The 25,002-nt window shown below is 31.6% G+C and overlaps 1 protein-coding gene across 7 annotated transcripts in view; it reads left to right on the top strand.

Annotated features, from left to right (window-relative positions):
- cnc (NFE2 like bZIP transcription factor cap-n-collar) overlaps nucleotides 1-25,002 on the top strand; it is a 297,514-nt gene that overhangs the window by 39,061 nt on the left and 233,451 nt on the right. For 3 of the 7 annotated variants that reach the window (XM_075291704.1, XM_075291707.1, XM_075291703.1), the window contains exons 2-3: nucleotides 9,507-10,075; nucleotides 21,018-23,096. The exons of 2 other annotated variants lie outside the window; for them this stretch is intronic. In XM_075291704.1, the coding sequence (XP_075147819.1) occupies nucleotides 22,014-23,096 (1,083 nt within the window). In that variant the 5' untranslated portion in view covers nucleotides 9,507-10,075; nucleotides 21,018-22,013. The remainder of the gene's footprint in view (nucleotides 1-9,506; nucleotides 10,076-21,017; nucleotides 23,097-25,002) is intronic. 2 more of the 7 variants (XM_075291706.1, XM_075291705.1) reach the window with 1 other exon arrangement.

Genomic DNA, 25,002 nt, shown 5'->3' with positions numbered 1-25,002 from the left:
AAATTTTTATCATATAATTTTACATTCAAAATTTCTCAAATCTGAAATGGATTCGGAATATAATGCTTACATATTATGATAGCTCCCGACGAGGGCTATAAGTGGTACCAGTTTTATGAACCTATCTTTTTCGTGTCCAGCACAGTGGGCCATTTAAATTTTTAAAATTTAACTTTAATTTCACGCTTTCTCCAATCTGAAATTTATTCGGAATATAATGCTTATATATTCTGATAGCTCTCGACGAGGGCTATATGTGGGACCAGTCTTATTGACCTATCTTTCTCCATTTCAGCACAATGGGCCATATCCTATTTTTAAAATTTAACTTTAATTTCAAAATTTCTCGCATCTGAAATTGATTTGGAATATAATGCTTATAAATTCTGATAGCTCTCGACGAGGGCTATATGTGCTACCAGTTTCATTAACCTATCTTTCCCCATTCCAGCACAGTGGGCCATTTTGGATTTTTAAAATTTAACTTTAATTTCAAAATTTTTCGAATCTGAAATGGATTTGGAATATAATGCTTATAAATTCTGATAGCTCTCGACGAGGGCTATTTGTACTACCAGTTTCATTAACCTATCTTTTCCCATTCCAGCACGGTGGGCCATTTTAGATTTTTAAAATTTAATTTTAGAGTCAAAATTTCTCAAATCTGAAATGGATTCGGAATATAATGTTTACATATTCTGATAGATCTTGATAAGAGCTATTATTGACGTTAATTTCATTTGCCTATCTTTTAACGATTTTGAAAAAATTGAATTTTTCTATTTTAAAATTTAACTTCAAAAATACATGAGGTAATGGTGCTACTATGTTATTTTCACAACATCTGTTGAGTGTCGAATCAAGAGAGCGACTCTCAGAGTAAAGTATGTTATGTTATATTAATAACAGCGAGGTTTAACACATTTTGCTACACAGTTACAGAGTTAAATTGCAAAAGGAAAATATTTCGTAATTTATTTCTAATTTTGACAATATTTCGAAATAAATTTAGAATATAGCAATTATATATTCTGATAGCTCTCGACGAGGGCTATATGTGGTACCAGTTTCATTGACCTATCTTTCCCCCATTCCACAGCACAGTGGGCCATTTCAGACTTTTAAAATTTAACTTTAATTTCTAAATTTCTCGAATCTGAAATGGATTCGTAATATAGTTCCTATAGATTCTTATAGCACTCGACAAGGGCTATTTGTGGTAGAAGTTTGGTTGACCTATCTTTTTCGTGTCCAGCACAGTGGGCCAGTTTATATTTTTCAAATTTAAATTAAACTTTAATTGCAAAATTTCTTGAATTTGAAATGAATTTGGAATGTAATGATTATACATTCTAATAGCTCTCGACGAGGGCTATATGTGAAACCAGTTTCAGTGGCCTATCATTCTCCAGTCCAGCACAGTGGGCCATTTCTTATTTATAAAATTTTTCTATTGAATCAAAATTTCTCGAATCTGAAACGGACTTGAATTATAGTGCTTATATATTCTGATAGCTCTCGACGAGGGCTATATGTGGTACCAGTTTCATTGACCTATCTTTTTCCATTCCAGTACAGTGGGCCATTTTATATTTTTAAAATTTAATTTTAGAGTCAAAATTTCTCGAATCTGAAATGGATTCGGAATATAACTCTTGTAGATTCTAATAGCGCCCAACAAGGCCTATATGTGGTACCAGTTTCATTCACCTATCTATTTGTAATCCAGCACAGTGGGCCACTTTAGATTTTTATCATTTAACTTTACATTCAAAATTGCTCGAATCTGAAATGGATTCGGAATACAACACGTATATATTCCGATAGCACTCGACTAGGGCTATATGTGGTACCAGTTTCATTAACCTATCTTGTTCCATTCCAGCACAGTGGGCCATTTTAGATTTCTAAAATTTAACTTTCGAATCAAAATTTCTCACATCTGAAATGAATTTGGAATTTAACTCTTGTACTTTCTGATAGCACTCGACGAGAGCTATATGTGGTACCAGTTTTATCAACCTATCTATCTCCAATTTCATACTTTAAACAAATCAATTTATTACCACTTATTTTTGCAACCAGCCATTCTTTAACAGTTCTGAGATATATATTCCTAATATTCCTTTAAGTTAGTTATTACTCATTGTGTTTTCTATTATTATTGATTTGTTTTTTTAATTGCAATGCACATACAACGCCATTTTTTAAGTTTTAATCTAAAATTAAATTCAAATGCGCTATTTTTTAACACAAAAGAGCTCTGTTAACCGTTAACATAGCTCTGTTAACCTGTTAAAATTGCTCTGTTAAAGTTAAATTTTAAAATTTATCTTCACACACATAGAATTCGTTTGTATGCCTTTAGCAATCTGAATAGTCAAAATGGGAACCACCATGGTACAATGGTCAGCATGTCCGCTTTGCATTAAAGGGTCAAGTGTTCAATCCCAGTTTCAACCAAAATAGGAGAGAATTTCACCCCTTGTGGTATCACAATGGACTGAACAGTCTATGGACTCGGCTATAAAAGAGAGGGTCCAACTTCGTTGGGTTAAACATAGATTCGGGGAGCACTCATTGATAATAGAGAGAAGTCCACTATGATTTTGTGGAATCATAGTGGACTGAATAGTCTAAGTAAATCTAAAATAGAGAGCTGATACTATGCCTCTCAGTATTGCTGGTGACATTTTTGAGAATTTCAAAGCTTCTCCAAGTGATATCAATAGAAAGTGAAACGCGGTGCCTACTTAGCTATAAGTCCCTTTTCATTTAGCTAAACGCAGATTCGGGGAGCAATCATTGATAAGAAAGATGTTCCCCAATTGTGGTATCACAATGGACTGAATCTAAGTGGGCCTAAAATAATGGGTGCAGCCCGTCCTGTACCAGATGAATGTGAATCAATTCCGACGTGAACATTTAGTGTCCTGAATGGTGGTTTTTGAACTTTTCTGAAAATCAAAATAAGTGGAGTTTACAGACTTTTTAGTGGATTATTTTCTTTCCTTATATATAATATATATTTTTTTTAAGTCATGTATTATAAATAAAAAATGTTGTAAGTAATAAATATTGGCATATTTATTACCAGACATGGGCATTAAATGAAAACATTTTAACGAAATGAAAAACATTCTCTGCTGAGTTGATATTGATCCTCTGATTGATAATCCACAAATTAAAATTAATCTTTATAAATGGATTAAGTTTTGACAGAGAGCGAATAGGAACACATTTAATGTTTGCAATAGAAATGCAGGCCAGATTTCTATTGCAAACATTAAATGTGTTCCTCATGGGTTAATAATCAATGATGCACAATCATGCACTCACTTCAAAAACTCATGGGCAATGGCACAACACGAAATATGTTATAATGATTATAAATAAAAACAATGAAATAAACTTTGGAAAATTTGCTGACATGTTTTCATAGCCTCCGCCATAAGACGTAGGGTATATTACATTTGTCATTTTGTTGGTTGCAGGGACGTGTTTTTTGACTTGACATTTCCCCAAAAATATCTTCCGATTTGGGCGTACCTTTCAAAATCAGACAATACATACCCTGAAGAAATTATCTTCAATTTCCAAATTCCATTGGATGGTGTTCGGAAATCACCAAAAAAATCAATTTAGAGAGTAATGTTGGCACTAAAAAATTCTTAAGTGTCGATCAATCCCACTTCCATATAGAAATACAACTTTGGCAAAATTTGACAAAATTTTCTATAGAAATAAAATTTGGAGAACATTTTCTATAGAAATAAAATTTGGAGAAATTTTCTATAGAAATAAAATTTGGAGAAAATTTTCTATAGAAATAAAATTTGGAGAAAATTTTCTTTAGAAATAAAATTTGCAGAAAATTTTCTATAGAAATAAAATTTTGACAAAATTTTCTATAGAAATAAAATTTTGACAAAATTTTCTATAGACATAAAATTTTGACAAAATTCTCTGTAGAAATATAATTTTAACAAAATTTTCTATAGAAATAAAATTTTGACAAAATTTTCTACTGAAATAAAATTTTGACAAAATTTTATATAGAAATCAAATTTTGACAAAATTTTCTATAGAAATAAAATTTACTATAGAAATAAAAATTTGACAAAATTTTCTAGAGAAATAAAATTTTCTATAGAAATAAAATTTTGACAAAATTTTCTATAGAAATAAAATTTTGACAACATTTTCTATAGAAATAAAATTTCGACAATATTTTCTATAGAAATAAAATTTTGACAAAATTTTCTATAGAAATAAAATTTTGACAAAATTTTCTATAGAAATTAAATTTTAGAAAAAAAAATTATAGAAGTAAAATTTGGAGATAATTTTCTATACAAATAAAATTTGGAGAATAAATATTTGACAAAATTTTCTATAGAAATAAAATTTTGACAAAATTTTCTTTAGAAATAAAATTTACTATAGAAATAAAAATTTGACAAAATTTTCTAGAGAAATAAAATTTTCTATACAAATAACATTTTGACAAAATTTTCTGTAGAAATAAAATTTTGACAAAATTTTCTATACCAATATAATTTTAAAAAAATTTTCTATAGAACAAAAATTTTGACAAAATTTTCTATAGAAAAAAAATTTACAAAATTTTCTATAGAAAAAAAAATGTTGACAAAATTTTCTATAGAAAAGAAATTTTGACAAAATTTTCTATAGAAATAAAATTTTGACAAAATTTTCTATAGAAATGAAATTTGGAGTATATTTTCTACAGAAATAAATTTGGAGGAAATTTTCTATAGAAATAAAATTTTGACAAAATTCTCTATAGAAATATAGTTTTAACAAAATTTTCTATAGAAATAAAATTTTGACAAAATTTTCTATAGAAATAAAATATTGACAAAATTTTCTGTAGAAATAAAATTTTGACAAAATTTTCTATACCAATAATATTTTGACAGAATTTTCTATACCAATAAAATTTTGACATTTTCTATACCAATAAAATTTTGACAAAATTTTCTATAAAAATAAAATTTTGACAAAATTTTCCATAGAAATAAAATTATGATAAAACTTTCTTAAGAAATAGAATTTTTACAAATTTTTCTAAGAAAAATAAAATTTTGACAAAATTTTCTATAGAAATAAAATTTTGACAAAATTTTCTATACAAATAAAATGTTGACAAATTTTTCTATAGAAATAAAATTTTGACAAAATTTTCTATAGGAATAAAATTTTGAGAAAATTTTCTATAGAAATCAACTTTGGACAAAATTTTCCATAGAAATAAAATTTTGACAAAATTTTCTATAGATATAAAATGTTGACAATATTTCCTATAGAAATAAAATTGTGACAAAATTTTCTATAGAAATAAAATTTTGACAAGATTTTCTAAAGAAATAAAATTTCGACAAAATTTTCTATAGAAATAAAATTTTGACAAAATTTTCTATAGAAATAAAATTTTGACAAAATTTTCTATACAAATAAAATGTTGACAAATTTTTCTATAGAAATAAAATTTTGACAAAATTTTCTATAGGAATAAAATTTTGAGAAAATTTTCTATAGAAATCAACTTTGGACAAAATTTTCCATAGAAATAAAATTTTGACAAAATTTTCTATAGAAATAAAATTTTGACAAGATTTTCTAAAGAAATAAAATTTCGACAAAATTTTCTATAGAAATAAAATTTTGACAAAATTTTCTATAGAAATGAAATTTTGACAAAATTTTCTATAGAAATAACATTTTGACAAAATTTTCTATAGAAATTAAATTTTAGAAAAAATTTATAGAAGTAAAATTTGGAGATAATTTTCTATACAAATAAAATTTGGAGAAAATTTTCTATAGAAATAAAATTTTGACAAAATTTTCTATAGAAATAAAATTTTGACAAAATTTTCTATACAAATAACATTTTGACAAAATTTTCTATAGAAATAAAATTTTGACAAAATTTTCTATAGAAATAAAATTTTGACAAAATTTTCTATAGAACAAAAATTTTGACAAAATTTTCTATAGAAAAAAAGATTGACAAAATTTTCTCTAGAAAAAAAATGTTGACAAAATTTTCTATAGAAAAAAAATTTTTGACAAAATTTTCTATAGAAATAAAATTTTGACAAAATTTTCTATAGAAATAAAATTTGGAGTATATTTTCTATAGAAATAAATTTTGAGGAAATTTTCTATAGAAATAAAATTTTGACAAAATTCTCTATAGAAATATATATTGACAAAATTTTCTATAGAAATAAAATATTGACAAAATTTTCTGTAGAAATAAAATTTTTACAAAATTTTCCACACTAATAAAATTTTGACAGAATTTTCTATACCAAATTTTCTATAGAAATAAAATTTTAACAAAATTTTCTATAGAAATAAAATGTTGACAAAATTTTCTATAGAAATAAAATTTTGACAAAATTTTCTATAGAAATAAAATTTTGAGCAAATTTTCTATAGAAATCAACTTTGGACAAAATTTGCCATAGAAATAAAATTTTGACAAAATTTTCTATAGATATAAAATGTTGACAATATTTCCTATAGAAATAAAATTGTGACAAAATTTTCTATAGAAATAAAATTTTGACAAGATTTTCTAAAGAAATAAAATTTCGACAAAATTTTCTATAGAAATAAAATTTTGACAAAATTTTCTATAGAAATAAAATTTTGACAAAATTTTCTATACAAATAAAATGTTGACAAATTTTTCTATAGAAATAAAATTTTGACAAAATTTTCTATAGGAATAAAATTTTGAGAAAATTTTCTATAGAAATCAACTTTGGACAAAATTTTCCATAGAAATAAAATTTTGACAAAATTTTCTATAAAAATAAAATGTTGACAATATTTCCTATAGAAATAAAATTGTGACAAAATTTTCTATAGAAATAAAATTTTGACAAGATTTTCTAAAGAAATAAAATTTCGACAAAATTTTCTATAGAAATAAAATTTTGACAAAATTTTCTATAGAAATGAAATTTTGACAAAATTTTCTATAGAAATAACATTTTGACAAAATTTTCTATAGAAATTAAATTTTAGAAAAAATTTATAGAAGTAAAATTTGGAGATAATTTTCTATACAAATAAAATTTGGAGAAAATTTTCTATAGAAATAAAATTTTGACAAAATTTTCTATAGAAATAAAATTTTGACAAAATTTTCTATACAAATAACATTTTGACAAAATTTTCTATAGAAATAAAATTTTGACAAAATTTTCTATAGAAATAAAATTTTGACAAAATTTTCTATAGAACAAAAATTTTGACAAAATTTTCTATAGAAAAAAAGATTGACAAAATTTTCTCTAGAAAAAAAATGTTGACAAAATTTTCTATAGAAAAAAAATTTTTGACAAAATTTTCTATAGAAATAAAATTTTGACAAAATTTTCTATAGAAATAAAATTTGGAGTATATTTTCTATAGAAATAAATTTTGAGGAAATTTTCTATAGAAATAAAATTTTGACAAAATTCTCTATAGAAATATATATTGACAAAATTTTCTATAGAAATAAAATATTGACAAAATTTTCTGTAGAAATAAAATTTTTACAAAATTTTCCACACTAATAAAATTTTGACAGAATTTTCTATACCAAATTTTCTATAGAAATAAAATTTTAACAAAATTTTCTATAGAAATAAAATGTTGACAAAATTTTCTATAGAAATAAAATTTTGAGCAAATTTTCTATAGAAATCAACTTTGGACAAAATTTGCCATAGAAATAAAATTTTGACAAAATTTTCTACAGTCGACTCCGCTTTAGCGCAATGCGCTTTACTGAAAAACCTCGGATAACTGAAATCGATCGCATTCCCCAGTTGTTTTTTCTGTCCATTTCATTTAAATTACTCCGCTTTAGTGAAACTCCGCTTAACTGAAAAAATCGGATTACTGAAAAGTTTTTTGTGTTCAAATGAGTTTCGTCACATTAGTATGACTTCGCTTTACTGAAAATGCCACATTCTCGCTATTGAGAGAGAGTACATTTTCTTCTCCGTATTGAGAACGCTTTATTTCAAGTGAAGATGGCACTTTCAAAACAGTTTAAATCACTCTAAATCACAAATAAATGAATTCCAATTTTCCTACACAAACCTGTGACGGAATCAAACACATTGTTTTTATTATTTTATGTACATAGCATTGGTCATAAGTTCGGTTAACTGAAATTGAGTGGATTTTTTTCCAGTTATACGGAGTCCGCTTTACTGAAACTTTTTCAGTTATCCGAAGTTCGCATTACTGGAAGTTTTTTTCAGTTATCCGTAGTCCGCTTTAGCAAAAACTTCGGATAACTGAAATTAAATGGCTGCATTTTTAACGTTTCAGTAAAGCGGAGTCGACTGTATAGAAATAAAATGTTGACAATATTTCCTATAGAAATAAAATTGTGACAAAATTTTCTATAGCAATAAAATTTTGACAAGATTTTCTAAAGAAAGAAAATTTTGACAAAAGTTGGTATAATAATAAAATATTGACCAACTGCAAAATAGTTTTGTTTTTTTAATTTGGTAGATTTTTGGTAGACTTTATTTAGATTATTTGTGTGGCCATTGATAGCTGGCCCCGCCAGACCTCATATTTATAGGGGTTTTTCGTTGTTATCTGCAAAAACAAAATCCAACAAATTCTGGTTATGATCAAAACAATGCAATGAATTATTGGAATCATATCAAACAATATTTTTAGTTTTTTTTTAAATTGCATTTAAACAACACCAAAAAGCCAAATAAGGCCTTGCCGGCGGTGGGTTAAATAAAAAAGTTTTCATAATTCATATCAAAATTGTCAACAAAACATGCCAATAACAATTTGCAATCAACAAAATAACAGGTGACCGGAGGGGAATTGCGTGAGTTAGGCTATTGAATTACGCATTACTTTTGATGGCTATCATAAAACACACGAATCTCAATTCAATTTCTATGCTTTATTATGACTACGAGAAGCTTTAAGAGTTCCATTGTTTTCGTTACCCATAACCTAAAAAATGACGCACATGCATTCCCACTTTGTGACAAAACTCGAAACTAAATGCGTGACCGCCTAAACGACAATGTGTTAAACTGATGTGATTAAAATAAAGCAAAAGTTTAAATGTTAAGCAAATGTCTATCGACTGGAATTTGCAAAAAAATATTTAAAAAATAATAATAATATATTTATATTTACTTAAAAGCATGCAAGTGCTTTTAAAAATCTAAAATTTCGTTGACATGTTATCAATGTGCTCTCCCTTCTCAAAACGTTCGTTGTCGCTGCGTTTTTGGGCCGCGTAATACTGCAGTGTAGTGGTAGTGTGTTAACCAATGTCGTTGTGTGTTTGATTTTTATTGGAACAAAACAATCAAGTTCAAGGGCGTACGCGTCTTATAACCGAAATTTAAAAATATAAACAAAAAACCAAAAGTAAAACAAAAATGCAAAATAATATTAATAGCAATTTTATTCTTTTCCTAACACAGCGTTTTAAAGCAATCAACAGCTAACAAGCAAACAAAAAGCAAAAAAAAATTAAAATACAAAAACACAAAACAACAACAATGCATGGTGAAATAAACATATTTTTGTTGTTTGTTTAAATCTAAATTGGCAAATTACTCTATTACTCATTACCTAATTAGTGATATTCTTTGATAGAAACACTTCCCCCTCCAAGGCCAAGGTGAAAATTCGTATTTCCTCAGCCATCAAAGGAAAAAACGGCTAACCCCCAAGAAAATACCAAACAAAACGTTCCAGAACAAAGAAAAGTTGAACAACGCAATATCTTGAGTATAGCCACCGCAGTATCCACCATCTCAACAATTCATCTTACTCCTCTTCCCAACTGCATTACCGCACATTTTCGTTGCGCATCATCAATACTTTTACCAGCAGAAGCAACAGCAGTACCTCCACCACCAGCAGTAGTATTCAACTGACTCGCACCTCATAAAATAACATTAGCTTTGCGGGATAGCTTTTGTTCAAAGCAAAATATAGCAGTTCAACGATTGTTGCCCAATTTCAGTAATTTCTCCAAGGCAAAAAGGTAAGTGAACTCTTTGATTTTTGTAGACCAAAGTAAAATATATATCATCATGCATTCATTCATTTTTATGTATTTCCTCCTTCGTCCCCATATAGAGTAGTGGATGGGTTCACATTTGTTCTACCCCATATGTTTTCTCAAGGAATAACAGTGTGGAGCAAAATTACCTTTTGCAGAACTATCCTAAAGTCTTGAGCAAGAACTGCAAAAAAGTGACCAGTATGAGAGATACTGGATGTGCGGGAGCACACCATCCCCACCCTTCCAGGCACGGACAATTCGACAATTCCATACGTCCCTTAAAACTCTGCGACAAGGATGGGGTGTGTCCAAAGTGATATGGTGGTGAAACGGTTAGACTTAGCTGTGCGTAGAAATCGCTGTGTTTAGTTCTTAGTTTATGATTGGGACTGTAATGAGAATCACAAAATCGATTTTTAAATTTTGAAAATGTGGATTTTCAGAATTTTTCCAAATTTGGAAAAGTCGACATTTTGGCTTTCCTAATTTTATATTAAAATTAAAAAAGTGGAATTTAACCTTTATTGAAAAGTCGATCTTTGACGTCTTGACTTTATGATTATTTTCCGGAATAAATACGGGGGTACTAAATTTTCCTTCCAACTTAAATTCGATTTTTTTTGTTAAACTTTGATTAGTTGATTTTGGCCACTATAAAAAGTCAATTTGAACGAATTTTTCCAAATTTTGGAAAAACGAACTTTTCAGCTTTCCGAATTATATTTACCCTGCACCACTTTGTAGATCCACATTTTCGATACCATATCAAATCCGTCACACATTTGATGGTATATAAAGGTTTATGTTCCCATATAAGCTGATAAGTCCCCGGTCTAACAAAGAAAAACACATTTTTTCTGTCTAAATTCGTTTTTATTATTCAACATAGTTCCCTTCAAGAGCGATACAACGATTATAACGACCTTCCAATTTTTTGATACCATTTTGGTAGTACTCTTTCGGTTTTGCCTCAAAATAGGCCTCAGTTTCGGCGATCACCTCTTCATTGCAGCCAATTTTTTTCCCTGCGGGCATCCTTTTGAGGTCTGAGAACAAGAAAAAGTCGCTGAGGGCCAGATCTGGAGAATACGGTGGGTGGGAAAGCAGTTCGAAGCCCAATACATGAATTTTTGCGATCGGTCTCAATGTCTTGTGGCGTTGTCTTGGTGGAACAACACTTTTTTCTTCTTAATATGGGGCCGTTTTGCCGCGATTTCGACCTTCAAACGCTCCAATAACACCATATAATAGTCACTGTTGATGGTTTTTTCCTTCTCAAGGTAATCGATAAAAATGATTCCATGCGCATCCCAAGAAACAGAGGCCATTACATTGCCAGCGGACTTTTTAGTCTTTCCACGCTTCGGAGACGGTTCACCGGTTGCTGTCCACTCAGCCGACTGTCGATTGGACTCAGGAGTGTAGTGATGGAGCCATGTTTCATCCATTGTCACATATCGACGGAAAAACTCGGATGTATTACGAGTTAGCAGTTGCAAACGCCGTTCAGAATCATCAACACGTTGTTGTTTTTGGTCAAATGTGAGCTCGCGCGACACCCATTTTGCACAGAGCTTCCGCATATCCAAATATTGATTAATGATATGACCAACACGTTCCTTTGATATCTTGAAGGCCTCTGCTATCTCGATCAACTTCATTTTACTGTCACTCAAAATTATTTTGTGGATTTTGTTGATGTTTTCGTCGGTAACCACCTCTTTCGGGCGTCCACTGCGTTCACCGTCCTCCGCGCTCATTTCACCAACGCCTGAATTTTGCATACCAATAAATTATTGTTGATTTCCCTGGGGCAGAGTCCGGAAACTCATTATCAAGCCAAGTTTTCGCTTCCACCGTATTTTTTCCCTTCAGAAAACGGTATTTTATCAAAACACGAAATTCCTTTTTCCATTTTTTTTCACAATAACAAAGTTGTTTCACAAAAGACACTCTATCTCACAAACTAATTGACTTACAGACGTCAAATTTTGACACGAATCATTTGAAGGTTGGTACTATATAAAAGTAATATGCATTTAATACTAACGACGCCATCTATGTGTCAGACCGGGGAATTATCAGCCAACCTGTTACATATATTTAAATCTGATCCGATTTGGACAAAATTTGTTAGAGTTCTACAAAATTTATAGACTTTAAATTTAAGTCGACTAATGCCCTGGAATGGAATGTTAGTAAAAAAATGTGAGAAACATTTAAATCTGAACCCGACTAAACGACGTTAACACGCGCCGCTTGAAAAAAAAAACGATTTTTTTGGCCAAAAAGTTTGGCGGCACGTGTTAACGTCATTTAATCGGGCTCAAATTTTGGCTATCCCAATATCTGGAAAGGGGATTCGTTTTCTGGGGTTGAAGCGAATGTTCCTAGTGGCACCATGTCGCGTTTTCGAAGCTAAAGGCTGGCGTAACTCGGTTTGACTCAGAGTTACAACAATTTTGTTCATAACATACATTATTTTAAGGACAAAATAAGCTATCGTTTGTGATTTCATGGGTGTTTTTATTATTTGCCGTTCTCGAGTTATGGCTCAATACGTCAACTTTTTGGCCAAAACATTCGTTTTTTTTTCAAATTTTGAGCGACGAGCGGCACGTGTTAACGTGGTTTAATCGAGCTCAAATTTTGGCTATCCCAATATCTGGAAAGGGGATTCGTTTTGTAGGGTTAAGGCGAACAAGATTCCGACATTTTTTTTGCCCCATATAAGTTGCGGTCACTCTACACACAACAAAAAATTTCTGATTCAATCACAAAATTAATTGATCCAATTAATTGTTTAATTGAAATGTCTTCAATCACGAAAATGATAGTATCAATCACAGTTTTGGGCATAACATAAAAAATACTTGATTAAACAATTAATTGATTTCATTAACTGATTTCACAATTAATTGATTTCATTAAATTTCAATTGATTGAATTAAATTTTTAATTGATGTTGATTGCAAAATTCAATTAATTTTTCAGTTACAAACAAAGAAATGTTTAATAACTATACTATATTTCAATCACTTTCTATAACTAGTTTTAAACCTTTTTAGTTTGGTTCAAACTAAAAAAAATTAACTAAAATTAAAACAAATATCCATAATTTTTTTAGTTAGTTAATTGTATGAATTATTTTTTTAATTGTAAACTTAAAAAATTTCAATCATTGACGTAATTGACTTAATGTTTCCAGTTTGATCAAAAGGTTAATTGTATCAATTAGCTTTTTAAATTTAAATCAACTTTTTAATTGGCAATAAGAAAGTGGATTTTTTCAACATTGTACAAAATTGGTAGAAGTCGACTTTCTTACTTTTGTAGAATTTAAAAAATACCATTTTTAACTTTTCCAATTTTGGAAAAGTTCGACATTCCACTTTCCGAATTTTTCAAAATTAGGAAAAGGCGGTTTATTCATTTTATACACACAAAAAAATGTTTTTCTGATTCAATCACGAAATTAATTGATCCAATTAATTTTTAATTGAAATGTCTTCAATCACAGAAATGATAGTATCAATTAAAAAATTAATTGAAGGTCAATTAAAAAGTTAATTGATCCAATTAAAAAATTAATTGATACTATTATTTTTGTGATTGATTTTTGTTTCAATTAAAAAATTTGTTGAATCAATAAAATTTTTAATTGAATATTTTTTAAACTCAATTGAAATTTTAATTGGAAAAATTTTCGTGAAATTTTTTTGTGTGTAGAAATATAAAAAAGTCCACTTTTACGGGTATTGAAAAGTCGATTTTTGATGGCTCGACTTGCATCTTTCCGAAAATTTTTGCAGCTTAAAAAGAGGGAGTATATTATACCTCATTCACATTACCCATCCAAAATCCACTTTAACTAGATTTCAACTGTCATTTGCCTTATAAAAAAGGGATTTCAAATCGACTTTTAGTCTATAAAGCTATTACATTTTCCTTTCAATTCAAATTCGAAATTTTTTGATAATGATCGATTAGACCGATTTTGACCAACTTGAAGTTGTAATTGTAATGAAGATCAAAAAGTCGATTTTCGACTTTCGAAAAAGGTTACCTTCGAGTATCCGACTTTTTTTTAAATTCGTTAATCTGCCATTCCAATTTGGAAAGTCGAGTTTAGGGCTTTTCGAATGTTTCTAAATTTGTAAAAGGTGACATTTCGTCTTTCCCAATTTTTCCAAATTTGGAAAAATGGACTTTTCAGCTTTCCGAATTTGGAAAAAATTGACTTTTCGCCTTTACGATTTTATTTTAATTTGGTGAATTTTGGTCACTATAAAGGGGAACCAATTATGTACCCCTTTAGGATTATGAGCTTTTACTTCAACTATAGCTAATCCAAACGAAACATTGTACGGTAACAATTACGAATTTTCTATGCTTTCAAAGAGACTTTCTTTGTATTAATTCAAATGCAGTGAAACCTCTCAAACTCCGACACTATGTAAACCTGAAAACCAGTTGTCTCGGGACGTTTGCTATATTAACTCATTAAAAATAATCTCTCATACCTGGACACCTCTCAAATGTGGACAAAATTTAGGCGACCGTGGGTGTCCACTTTTCAGAGATTTCCCTGAACATCCATATCGACCATGGTAAATAAATATACAATATTTTATTATTGCTTAAAATCTTGATTGCAATTGTATACTCGCCTGAGTTCCTAGAATATATTTTTCTTGTTTTTTTTTTACGATGTGCAAAATTTATTTTACCAATTACCAGTCTTTCTTCTGCGTTAAAGTATTTATTTATAAATTTTCTTGCAATATTTATAAAAGAATATCTCCAGGATGCACACATACATAGATACATAAGTGCTGTTTCTGTCCATATTCAACCTTGAGATGTTTGACCTCATTGTGTTGACGACCTTTGCACAATTTTCTCTTTTGATTCATTTTTTGAAGTTTAATCAACTTATAATTGACATGGTAAACATTATTCTTTATTTAAGTTAATTTCCATCATATAATTCCTGCAAAAAAGATAAAATAAACTTTAAATATAAAAGTAGTCCTGTAAACTTCTTTCTACAACAAACAATCAATAAATTATTTTTTATATTGGCACTAATTTATATTTTACTGTAATTAGCAAATAATTTGATTAAGAAAATTATTTGGAAGCCATCACAATTACAATCTGGATAAGAATCACCCTAAAAAATTCTTTCCGAAAACGAAAAAAAAAAAATAAACTTAATTTTCCACCTCTGAAAGGTGGACACCCACGGACGCCTAAATTTTGACCACGTTTGGGAGGTGTCCAGCTATGAGAGGTTTATTTTAATATCTTAATATAGCAAACGTTCTCCGACAACTGTCCATGTTTGGGAGGTGTCCGGTTTTCAGAGTGTCCAAGTTTGAGAGGTTTCACTGTATTAATTTAATTTAAATGTCTTAAAACTATACAAACAAAATTCTCCTTCGTTAGTATTAGCATTTTCGGTAAGGGAAAAATCCCAAATTTATTAAATCAGTGCCGCATATGTCACTATTATTTTTATGGTTTTTAAGAATATTTAAAATAAATCGTTAGTATAAAATTTCGGTCTCAGAAAAGAAACATCTTCTATGCCAGAGAATTGATCCCGACCCATTGAACACTGAACCCGTCACTGTTAAGCACTTAACAGAGGAAAAAAAAAATAAAGTAAACTTTAACAAAAATAATTAAAGTTAAAAAAGTGAACACTGTGCCAAAAGTGACCATATACCAAAGTTTAGGGCTCGATGAATTGAATCTAATTTTGAAAAAAATGTTAGAAGTGACCACTGAGTCAATATGGCCTGCTGAATTTATTATGTAAGGGAAAATAAATCCGTGCATGGATATTCGTTTCAGCGCCAAATATGAGTTATATACGAATACAAAAAAATATGACCTGGAAAAAAAGTGGAGGCACTGCTCCTCGAGAGAAAAGTGACCACTATGACCAAATGAAAAAGATGGGGTTCCAGATTTATATGTGAAAGATAGATCTTTTAGTGCTCTATCCGATGGTAAAAACGGATATTGTGAATTGTGTATGGGAGTTTCAATATAGGGCCTGTAAAATAGTGGCCAGCCCATATATATCCGTTTTTACCATCGGATAGAGCACGAAAAGATCTATCTTTCAGATATAAATATGGCACCCCGTCTTTTTCCATTTGGCCACAGCGGTCACTTTTCTCTCAAGAAGCAGTGCTTCCACTTTTTTCCAGGCCATATATTGAGACTCCCAAACTCATTTTACAATATCCTTTTTACCATCGAATAGAGAACTAAAAGATCTATCATTCACATAAAAATTTGTAACCTCATCTTTTTCCATTTGGCCACAGTGGTTACATTTCTCTGTTTCGTATATGCAACATTACTGCAATTCAGAAGATTTCTTGCAAAAGTATTTTATTCCAATCGAAAGCTATCATTTCAGCTTATCTTTGGTTTTTTTCTTTATGCCAATTTCTTTGCAGGATTATATCGCAAAAAATTTGTTTGTATTTGTATATAACTAATTTTTTTCACATATAGGTGGCGCTAAAACTAATTTTCATATATTCCCTTACATTACCGTTTGTAAGCCAATATTTATATAGCATAGTTTTGGGCGCCCACGAGCCGATGTAAATAAACTTTATTTAACAGAAATATACATTTAGTTTAACAGAAATATACATGGTTAGCATGCCCGCCTTCCATACAATGGGTTCTGGGTTCCGAACACCAAAAAGTTTTTTTCTAATACCCTCCACCATAGGATGGCGGTATATTAACTTTGTCATTCCATTTTTAACACATCGAAATATTGCTCGTGGTGAAATTCTGAGTCGATCTAAGCATGTCCGTCCGTCTTTTGAAATCACGCAAACTTCCAAACGAATTAAGCTATCGACTTGAAACTTGGCATAAGTAGTTGTTATTGGTCTAGGTCGGATGGTATTGCAAAAGGGCCAACTTGGACCACTTTTACGTATAGCCCCCATGTAAACCGACCCCCAAATTTGGCTTGCGGAGCCTCGTAGAGAAGCAAATTACATACGATCCGTTTGAAATTTGGTACGTGGTGTATGTTACGTATATAGTCTTTAACAACCATGCAAAAATTGGTCCATATCGGTTCGTAATTATATATAGCCCCATATAAACCGATCCCCAGATTTGACCTCCGGAGGCTCTTAGAGGAGCAAAATTCATCCGATCTGGTTGAAATTTTGTATGTGGTGTTAGTAAATGGTCTCTTAACAACTATGCAAAAATTGGTCCATATCGGTCCATGATTATATATAGCCTCCATATAAACCCATCCACAGATTTGACCTCCGGAGCGTCTTGCAGGAGCAAAATTCATGCGATGCGGTAGTGATTTAGTACTTGGGATACGTATATAGTCTCCAGTAACCATGCAAAATTGGTCCATATAGGTCCATAATTAACCCATCCCCAGATTTGACCTCCGGAGCATCTTTGGAGGAGCAAAATTCATCCGCTCTGGTTGAAATTTGGTACGTGAAATACGTATATAGTCCCTAATAACCATGCAAAAATTGGTCCATATCGGTCCATAATTATATATAGCCCCCATATAAACCGATCCCCAGATTTTACCTCCGGAGCCTCTTTGGAGAAGCAAAATGCATCTGATCCGGTTGGAATTTGGTAGGTGGGATACGCATATAGTCTCTAATAATCATGCAAAAATTGGTCCATATCGGTCCATAATTATATATAGGCTCCATATAAACCGATCCCCAGATTTGACCTCCGGAGCCTCTTAGAGGAGCAAAATTCATCCGATCTGGTTGAAATTTGGTACGTGGGATACGTATATAGTCCTTAATAATCATGCAAAAATTGGTGCATATCGGTCCATAATCATTTATAGCCGCCATATTAACCGATCCCCAGATTTGATTTTGGAGCCTCATGGAGGAGCAAATTTCATCCGATTTAGTTGAGATTTTGGTGCATTGTGGTAGTATATGGCCACTAACAATCATGCCTAAGTAGGTCCATGTCGGTCTATAGTTATATATAGCCCTCAGATAAACCGATCTCCAATCACACAAAAATTGGTCCATATCGGTTCATAATTGCCCAGCAAAAAAAGCGTCGCCAAAAAAGTAATGATAATGTTCTTTTTGGATCCGGAAGTGGTGCAAAATTGACGCAGAAGCGATGAAATTAACATGGGCTTGTCATAGGACGGAAGTCCTCCATTTCAACAGTCGTTGCACTGAATTTGCATCACTTCTTTAGGCGTGATCCGAATTCAATGTTTTGGATGTAAATTAAAAAATTCTGTGATATTTTGTCAAATAAATAATTTTTAGAATTTTTTATAATTTTTAATGGATTCTAACGCTTGTCGGAAAGGTTTCAAAAATGCACAATTTTTTCAGATTGAATTTAGCATTTTTTTTCGACAAAACTTAAATGATTTGTGCCATTTTATTAATTCATAATTTTTTTAACCTATTTGAAACAAAAAAGTTTAAATTACCCATTAAAAGTATTAAAAACCCAAGTTATAAAAAATTGAATTACAAGAACTTCCCGGGTAGTTAAAATAAAGAACATCATTGGGAGTGCATCTCCTGGAAGGGCTTTTAAAGTTGTGCCTTTGGAAGAACTTCCAAATTTTTTTGCTGGGTGTATATAGCCCCCCTATAAATCGACCTCCATATTTCAATTGTGGCTCTCTAATTACCGCGCAAAAGTTCATACCGGTTCGTAATTATTTGTTGACTTACCTATATATAGCTTTCAAGAACTGAATTATATAAGTATTTAATCTGCCTTTTTTGTCTAATATATACCACGTGTGGACTGTTACGATTTAGAAGACGATGTCAAGAAGAATTAAGTGCCATCGGTAAGTATACCATGTCCGTGAAGTTAAAGTGAACTTTATCTTAGCGGAGACAAAAACCGAGCTATGTTCACTTTGTACAAAAGTTCAGCTAAATAATGAACATAGCTCAATTAGGTAGGAAGGAAAAATGAATATTAAATAAAATTATTAATTTTTAATGCGAAACATCCTGTAGGTAAACGAAGCTAAAGCAATTTAATAGAAATATGTATAAAGTGCTGGAAAAAATACAAAGATTTATTGAAAATCCCACATAGTCAGCGAAAATTGGACTATAAAACTGAAAGCTAAAATTTAGAATTTAGGTCACTGTGCCAAAAATCGGCATGGGGGGATATACCAAGTAGTGGTGGAGACAGCTCTCCCCGAGTAGAATACGAATCTGAAATCAGATTATTCAATTGGTTAACAGTTTTTGAGAAATTTCGGTCTTAAGTTGAAATTCAGATTTTGGGCCGATTTTAGTATTTGGGCCACTGTGCCAAAAATCCATGAGTTAGAATGAGAGCATGGTCCCGTTAGTTAGAAATAAAAAAAATCTACTCAAGCAATCACACAGCAGGTCTGCGACTGCTTTATACTGAACTAAAGAGAGCAATGCTAATTTTCTCATTCGTTATTTTAAATGCAGGACTCAACAGGCTGCTGTAAGTGGAGAGATTTACAATGCATTTGATCGTAATCAAATTTTTGGCACAGTGGCCCAAATACTAAAATCGGCCCAAAATCTGAATTTCAACTTAAGACCGAAATTTCTCAAAAACTGTTAACCAATTGAATAATCTGATTTCAGATTCGTATTCTACTCGGGGAGAGCTGTCTCCACCACTACTTGGTATATCCCCCCCATGCCGATTTTTGGCACAGTGGCCCAAATACTAAAATCGGCCTAAAATCTGAATTTCAACTTAAGACCGAAATTTCTCAAAAACTGTTAACCAATTGAATAATCTGATTTCAGATTCGTATTCTACTCGGGGAGAGCTGTCTCCACCACTACTTGGTATATCCCCCCCATGCCGATTTTTGGCACAGTGACCTAAATTCTAAATTTTAGCTTTCAGTTTTATAGTCCAATTTTCGCTGACTATGTGGGATTTTCAATAAATCTTTCTATTTTTTCCAGCACTTTATACATATTTCTATTAAATTGCTTTAGCTTCGTTTACCTACAGGATGTTTCGCATTAAAAATTAATAATTTTATTTAATATTCATTTTTCCTTCCTACCTAATTGAGCTATGTTCATTATTTAGCTGAACTTTTGTACAAAGTGAACATAGCTCGGTTTTTGTCTCCGCTAAGATAAAGTTAACTTTAACTTCACGGACATAGTATTACCACAACCCAAGTAATTCGATTGTGGATGACAGTCTTTCGAAGTTTCTACGCAATCCATGATGGAGGGTACATAAGATTAGGCCTGTCCGATCTTACGGCCGTATATACTTATTTTTTTTAATATATTTTCACAATGTGTCTTATTAAAGACTTCAAGTTTAGGAACAAAAATTATTATTCTTTTTTTTTTTTTTTTTTGCAAAAATAAAAATTGTGTAAAATTTTTTTTTATGATAAAAATTGGAAATTTTCTAAGAAATTAAAAAAAAACACTAACAAAAGAAAAACGTTGTACCAAACACATTTTCCATTTTTACTTTGCGTACATTTTCATTCTTATACATCTAAAATATTTGACCACCATATGACCACATTAGCAAAATGTTGACAAATGGATAGAAGCAATAATTTGCGGTTATATTTTTACAATTATACTTTGAAAAACTTCAATCGCAAACGTTTTACCAAACACTTTGGTGAAATCAAGTCAAGTTTGTCTTTAGGTTTTCACCACTATAATCATTCATTTTTGTTTTGAAAAGATATTCGCTTTAGCATGAACTCAATACATATTTAACTTATACATAATTATACAAAAAAAAAACATAAGTTCACATCTTCATTAAGTCTTAATTTTTTTGTTTTTGTTTTGAAAGCTAATTATTAAATTTTTTATATATTCTCTTTTTTCTTTATTTTCAGATTTTTTTAGAGGTGAAACGAATTTCATCTGAGATTTTTCTGTTGTTTTCAATCTAACACCATAAGAACAGAGAGAGAAAGAGAGAATTGATTCCCATCGAAGTTTGAAATAAAGCTCTTGGGGCCATTTATTGGCCATCGAGGTCAGTGTATATATTAAGGCCGGTAATTAAGTCTGAAGACGTTGGTTGGCACTACGATACTGGCCTTAAGATGATGTTTTAACTGTGGCTTCTCTCTAGGAGTTCAAAGAACAAGCCATAGCATCCAGAAAATAAAATAAATCAATTTTTACCATCAAGACAAAAGAAACTTTAAGTTGTCCAATATATTGGACAAAAAGTCAGTCAAGCAAATAATAAAGACATTGAGAGATCGATTGCAAAAAAAAAAAAGAAATTCAACGCAGTCCAAACAAGGAGAAGTCCAGATAAGTCACTACAGCGTTATTGAACTGTTGAACAGTTCCATATTTTGCTGGTGACCAAATCCACAGTAACACCAACAGCAAGCAAAAATTGCATTCATTGTCCCCAGTAGCAATTTGCCAGGAGGTGATCTTTTTGGGGTGGTGGTGGCGGAGGAGGTATTTTGGGGGGTAGGAGGTGGGCTTGTTGTTTTATTGTGCATTTCTTTCCTTGCCTTGTGATCTCAACAGCCAGCCAACAAACGCTGCCACCCACACGGATTTAATATTTGTTCGATAACCTCAACACCATTGTTTTACAAATTTCATCTTGTTGCCGTTGTTGTGGCCGCCTTCACAGCCACTCGGAGTATAAAGAAAGAACGGACATATTACCTCCATCCATAAGACTTATTTTTTTATATAGATTTTAAATTGGTGTCGTTGTTGCTGTTTTGTTGCATCCATTGACCAAGAAATATCACAGCTATTGGCGGCACATAAACACTTGTCACACATCATCATCAACTACCTCCAGTTGGCCCACCAACACCACCACTACCGACCATACACCATAAAAAGCCAGCAAAATGATTTCGAATAAAAAATCATATGCCATGAAAATGCTTCAATTGGCTTTGGCCTTAAGTCTATTGCATGTCAGCCCCGATGATTATTTGCAACAGCGGCTACGCAATTGGGACTCTCAACTGGAATTGCGAGATGGCGATGGTTGGGAATTGGAAATGTTGCGAGCCGTACCCATGGTTGAATATCCCTATGCCAATCGTAAATCTATGATGCCTCTAATAGAGGATCTAATATTATTCGATCATCAATCGGAGAGTTTGGCCACAACACAGTATAATATCACAGCCTATTTGTTGAATGTATCCAATGAAAATGCCAATCAGACAGCAGCTATGCAAGAGATGCAACAACCTCTGCCACAAAGTGCAACAGCGATCTCATCCAATAATCATCCTCAAAGTTCAACGAATAATCCTTCTGCCACCATAACTGTGTCGTCGTCATCATCATCTACATCATCGTCGCTGGCATCATCCGCATCGTTATCCTCTTTAGAAGGCGGTGGCACTACGGTAACAGTTACCTCTGTAGTCCAAGCTCCCGGTAGCTCGAATTCAACACACTTCAATACTATATCCTCACCTGAAATTGAACTCTTTCTCCATTCCGAGTCATTGCAGGATCAACGTTCGGTTTGGGAACAAAATCTAGCCGATTTAAATGATTTCAATGATTTACCCCTTATGAATGGCCACTATGGCAATTTACCTTTGAAAGATGGCCAACAGCAAGATAATCATTTTTTTGATCTTCAACAATTGGATGTTTTCTTGCCAACCTTTGGTAGTTCGGCAACATCGGTAACGGAAACTGGTGAGGGTGCCGTTGCTTTAAATGATACCTTTCCCAATCCTGAAGATGAGGCTGGCATTAAATTGGAACAATTGGATGATGAAGATGATAAGGCTTTATTGGCTGGTGTTGTTAATACCAAAGCTATATGTTCGACTCTCTCATCGGATGAGCAAGATATCAAAGAGGCTTGTATAAAAAAGGAAGACGAAGCTGAAGACATCAAACCAAGCAGTGAGAATAATGTGGATTTGAGTCCTTTCATCAGCAATGTGGAAGTGAAAAAAGAGGTAATTTTTAGTTTAGGAAAATATTTTTGCTATAACGAAATGCTATTGAAATTAAAAATAAAACAAAGAGGAAGAAAAAACTATATACATGGGATATGGGGGCATATCTACTCGTTGAAATATGATTTATTTTGATTGCGTTAAAATTCCCTCTAAGTCAAAAGGATATCTAAAAGGTTTGAATTCAAAGAGATTTCAAATTTTGAAATTGAAGCCTGTAAGAATTCGAACAAAATTCAAAGGTTCTCTCTTGAAAAATATTCTCTTGATTTATTTATAATTGAGTTGTAAAATAAAAGAGTTGGAATCGAATCAAGTTCTAAAATTCCAAAATCTCCCCCTATCATCTAAGAATTTAACAAGACTTGTAAAACTTTTGAATTCAGGAATATGGAGGAATATCTACTCGTTGAAATATGATTTATTTTGATTGCGTTAAAATTCCCTCTAAGTCAAAAGGATATCTAAAAGGTTTGAATTCAAAGAGATGTCAAATTGTGAAATTGAAGCCAGTAAGAATTCGAACAAAATTCAAAGGTTCTCTCTTAAAAAATATTCTCTTGAATTATTTATAATTGAGTTGTAAAAAAAAGAGTTGCAATCGAATCAAGTTCTAAAATTCCAAAATCTCCCCCTATCATCTAAGTCAACAAGACTTGTAAAACTTTTGAATTCAAAGAATTTTCAAAATGCATCAACTAAGAATTCAAATGAATTTCAAAGGTATGCCAAATTATAAGCTGATGAGAACTTACTTTTCTTTTGGGGATACTAGCTTTAACACAAATTTTAACATTAATCAATATTGTGGCTTGTTATTCCGTAAATTCTCAATCTACACCAAACCCCAACCGACCGCAAGTGTGAAAAATGTAAAATCTTGATAGCAGGTTTTTTATGAATTCCTTATAAACCATTAGAAGTTTGTAATATAGCTTGTGGTTAGCTTCTCTTTGGTCAGGTGGTTTACTAGCGATAAAGCCACCGTCCTGAAATTGGTTGTAGCCCCTAGGATATTTTCGTATTTACAAATAAGGGAAGCTCCAGTTCGAAAAAAAAAACGAGCTGCCACTTCTGGATGATTCCAGAGTTATGTGTAGGGAGCCACCGTGGTGCAATGGTTAGCATGTCCGCCTTGCATACACAAGGTCGTGGGTTCGATTCTTGCTTCGACCGAACACCAAAAAGTTTTTCAGCGGTGGATTATCCCACCTCAGTAATGCTGGTGACATTTCTGAGGGTTTCAAAGCTTCTCTAAGTGGTTTCACTGCAATGTGGAACGCCGTTCGAATTCGGCTATAAAAAGGAGGTCCCTTGCCATTGAGCATAACATGGAATCGGGCAGCACTCAGTGATAAGAGAGAAGTTCACCAATGTGGTATCACAATGGACTGAATAGTCTAAGTGAGCCTGATACATCGGGCTGCCACCTAACCTAACCTAAACTCCTAGTTATGTGTGTCAAATGTCCACACTTCGGGCGATTATTCATATTTATTTTTATGTCCAGTCCCTCTAGGCAACCGTTTGTCCTCAGATGATGGTCTTCCACCCAGCAAAATGCTTCACTGCTAGGAAGAGATTGGCTTCTGAACCGATGCAGACCACCAGTCCCGTTTTTATTCTCTCATCACTGCCATCGTCAATCTGGTTACCAATTGATTGTAATTCCATTCTGAAATCGACCCGGATGGAATTGGATCATTCAGAGGGTGACCTTTGGCATAATTCGGGGTTTCGGCCTCTGCACGGCATCGTGTGCTGGTGGGTGAGGAGAGATGCTTTCCCGGTGTCTTAGAGTTCTGCATCCCTCTGGAGGTTTCTTCATTGGATCTCGCCGCATAATCGATAAGGGGACGACCAATCGACACGTAGGACTTTTGAATCGTTTCCCTGTCTTTCTCGC

This window comes from Haematobia irritans, chromosome 1, assembly GCF_050003625.1.
Source record: "Haematobia irritans isolate KBUSLIRL chromosome 1, ASM5000362v1, whole genome shotgun sequence".
NCBI classification, from domain to species: domain Eukaryota; kingdom Metazoa; phylum Arthropoda; class Insecta; order Diptera; family Muscidae; genus Haematobia; species Haematobia irritans.
The sequence above is the reverse complement of the archived record's forward strand: the minus strand, read 5'-3'. Positions and strand labels throughout refer to the sequence as shown.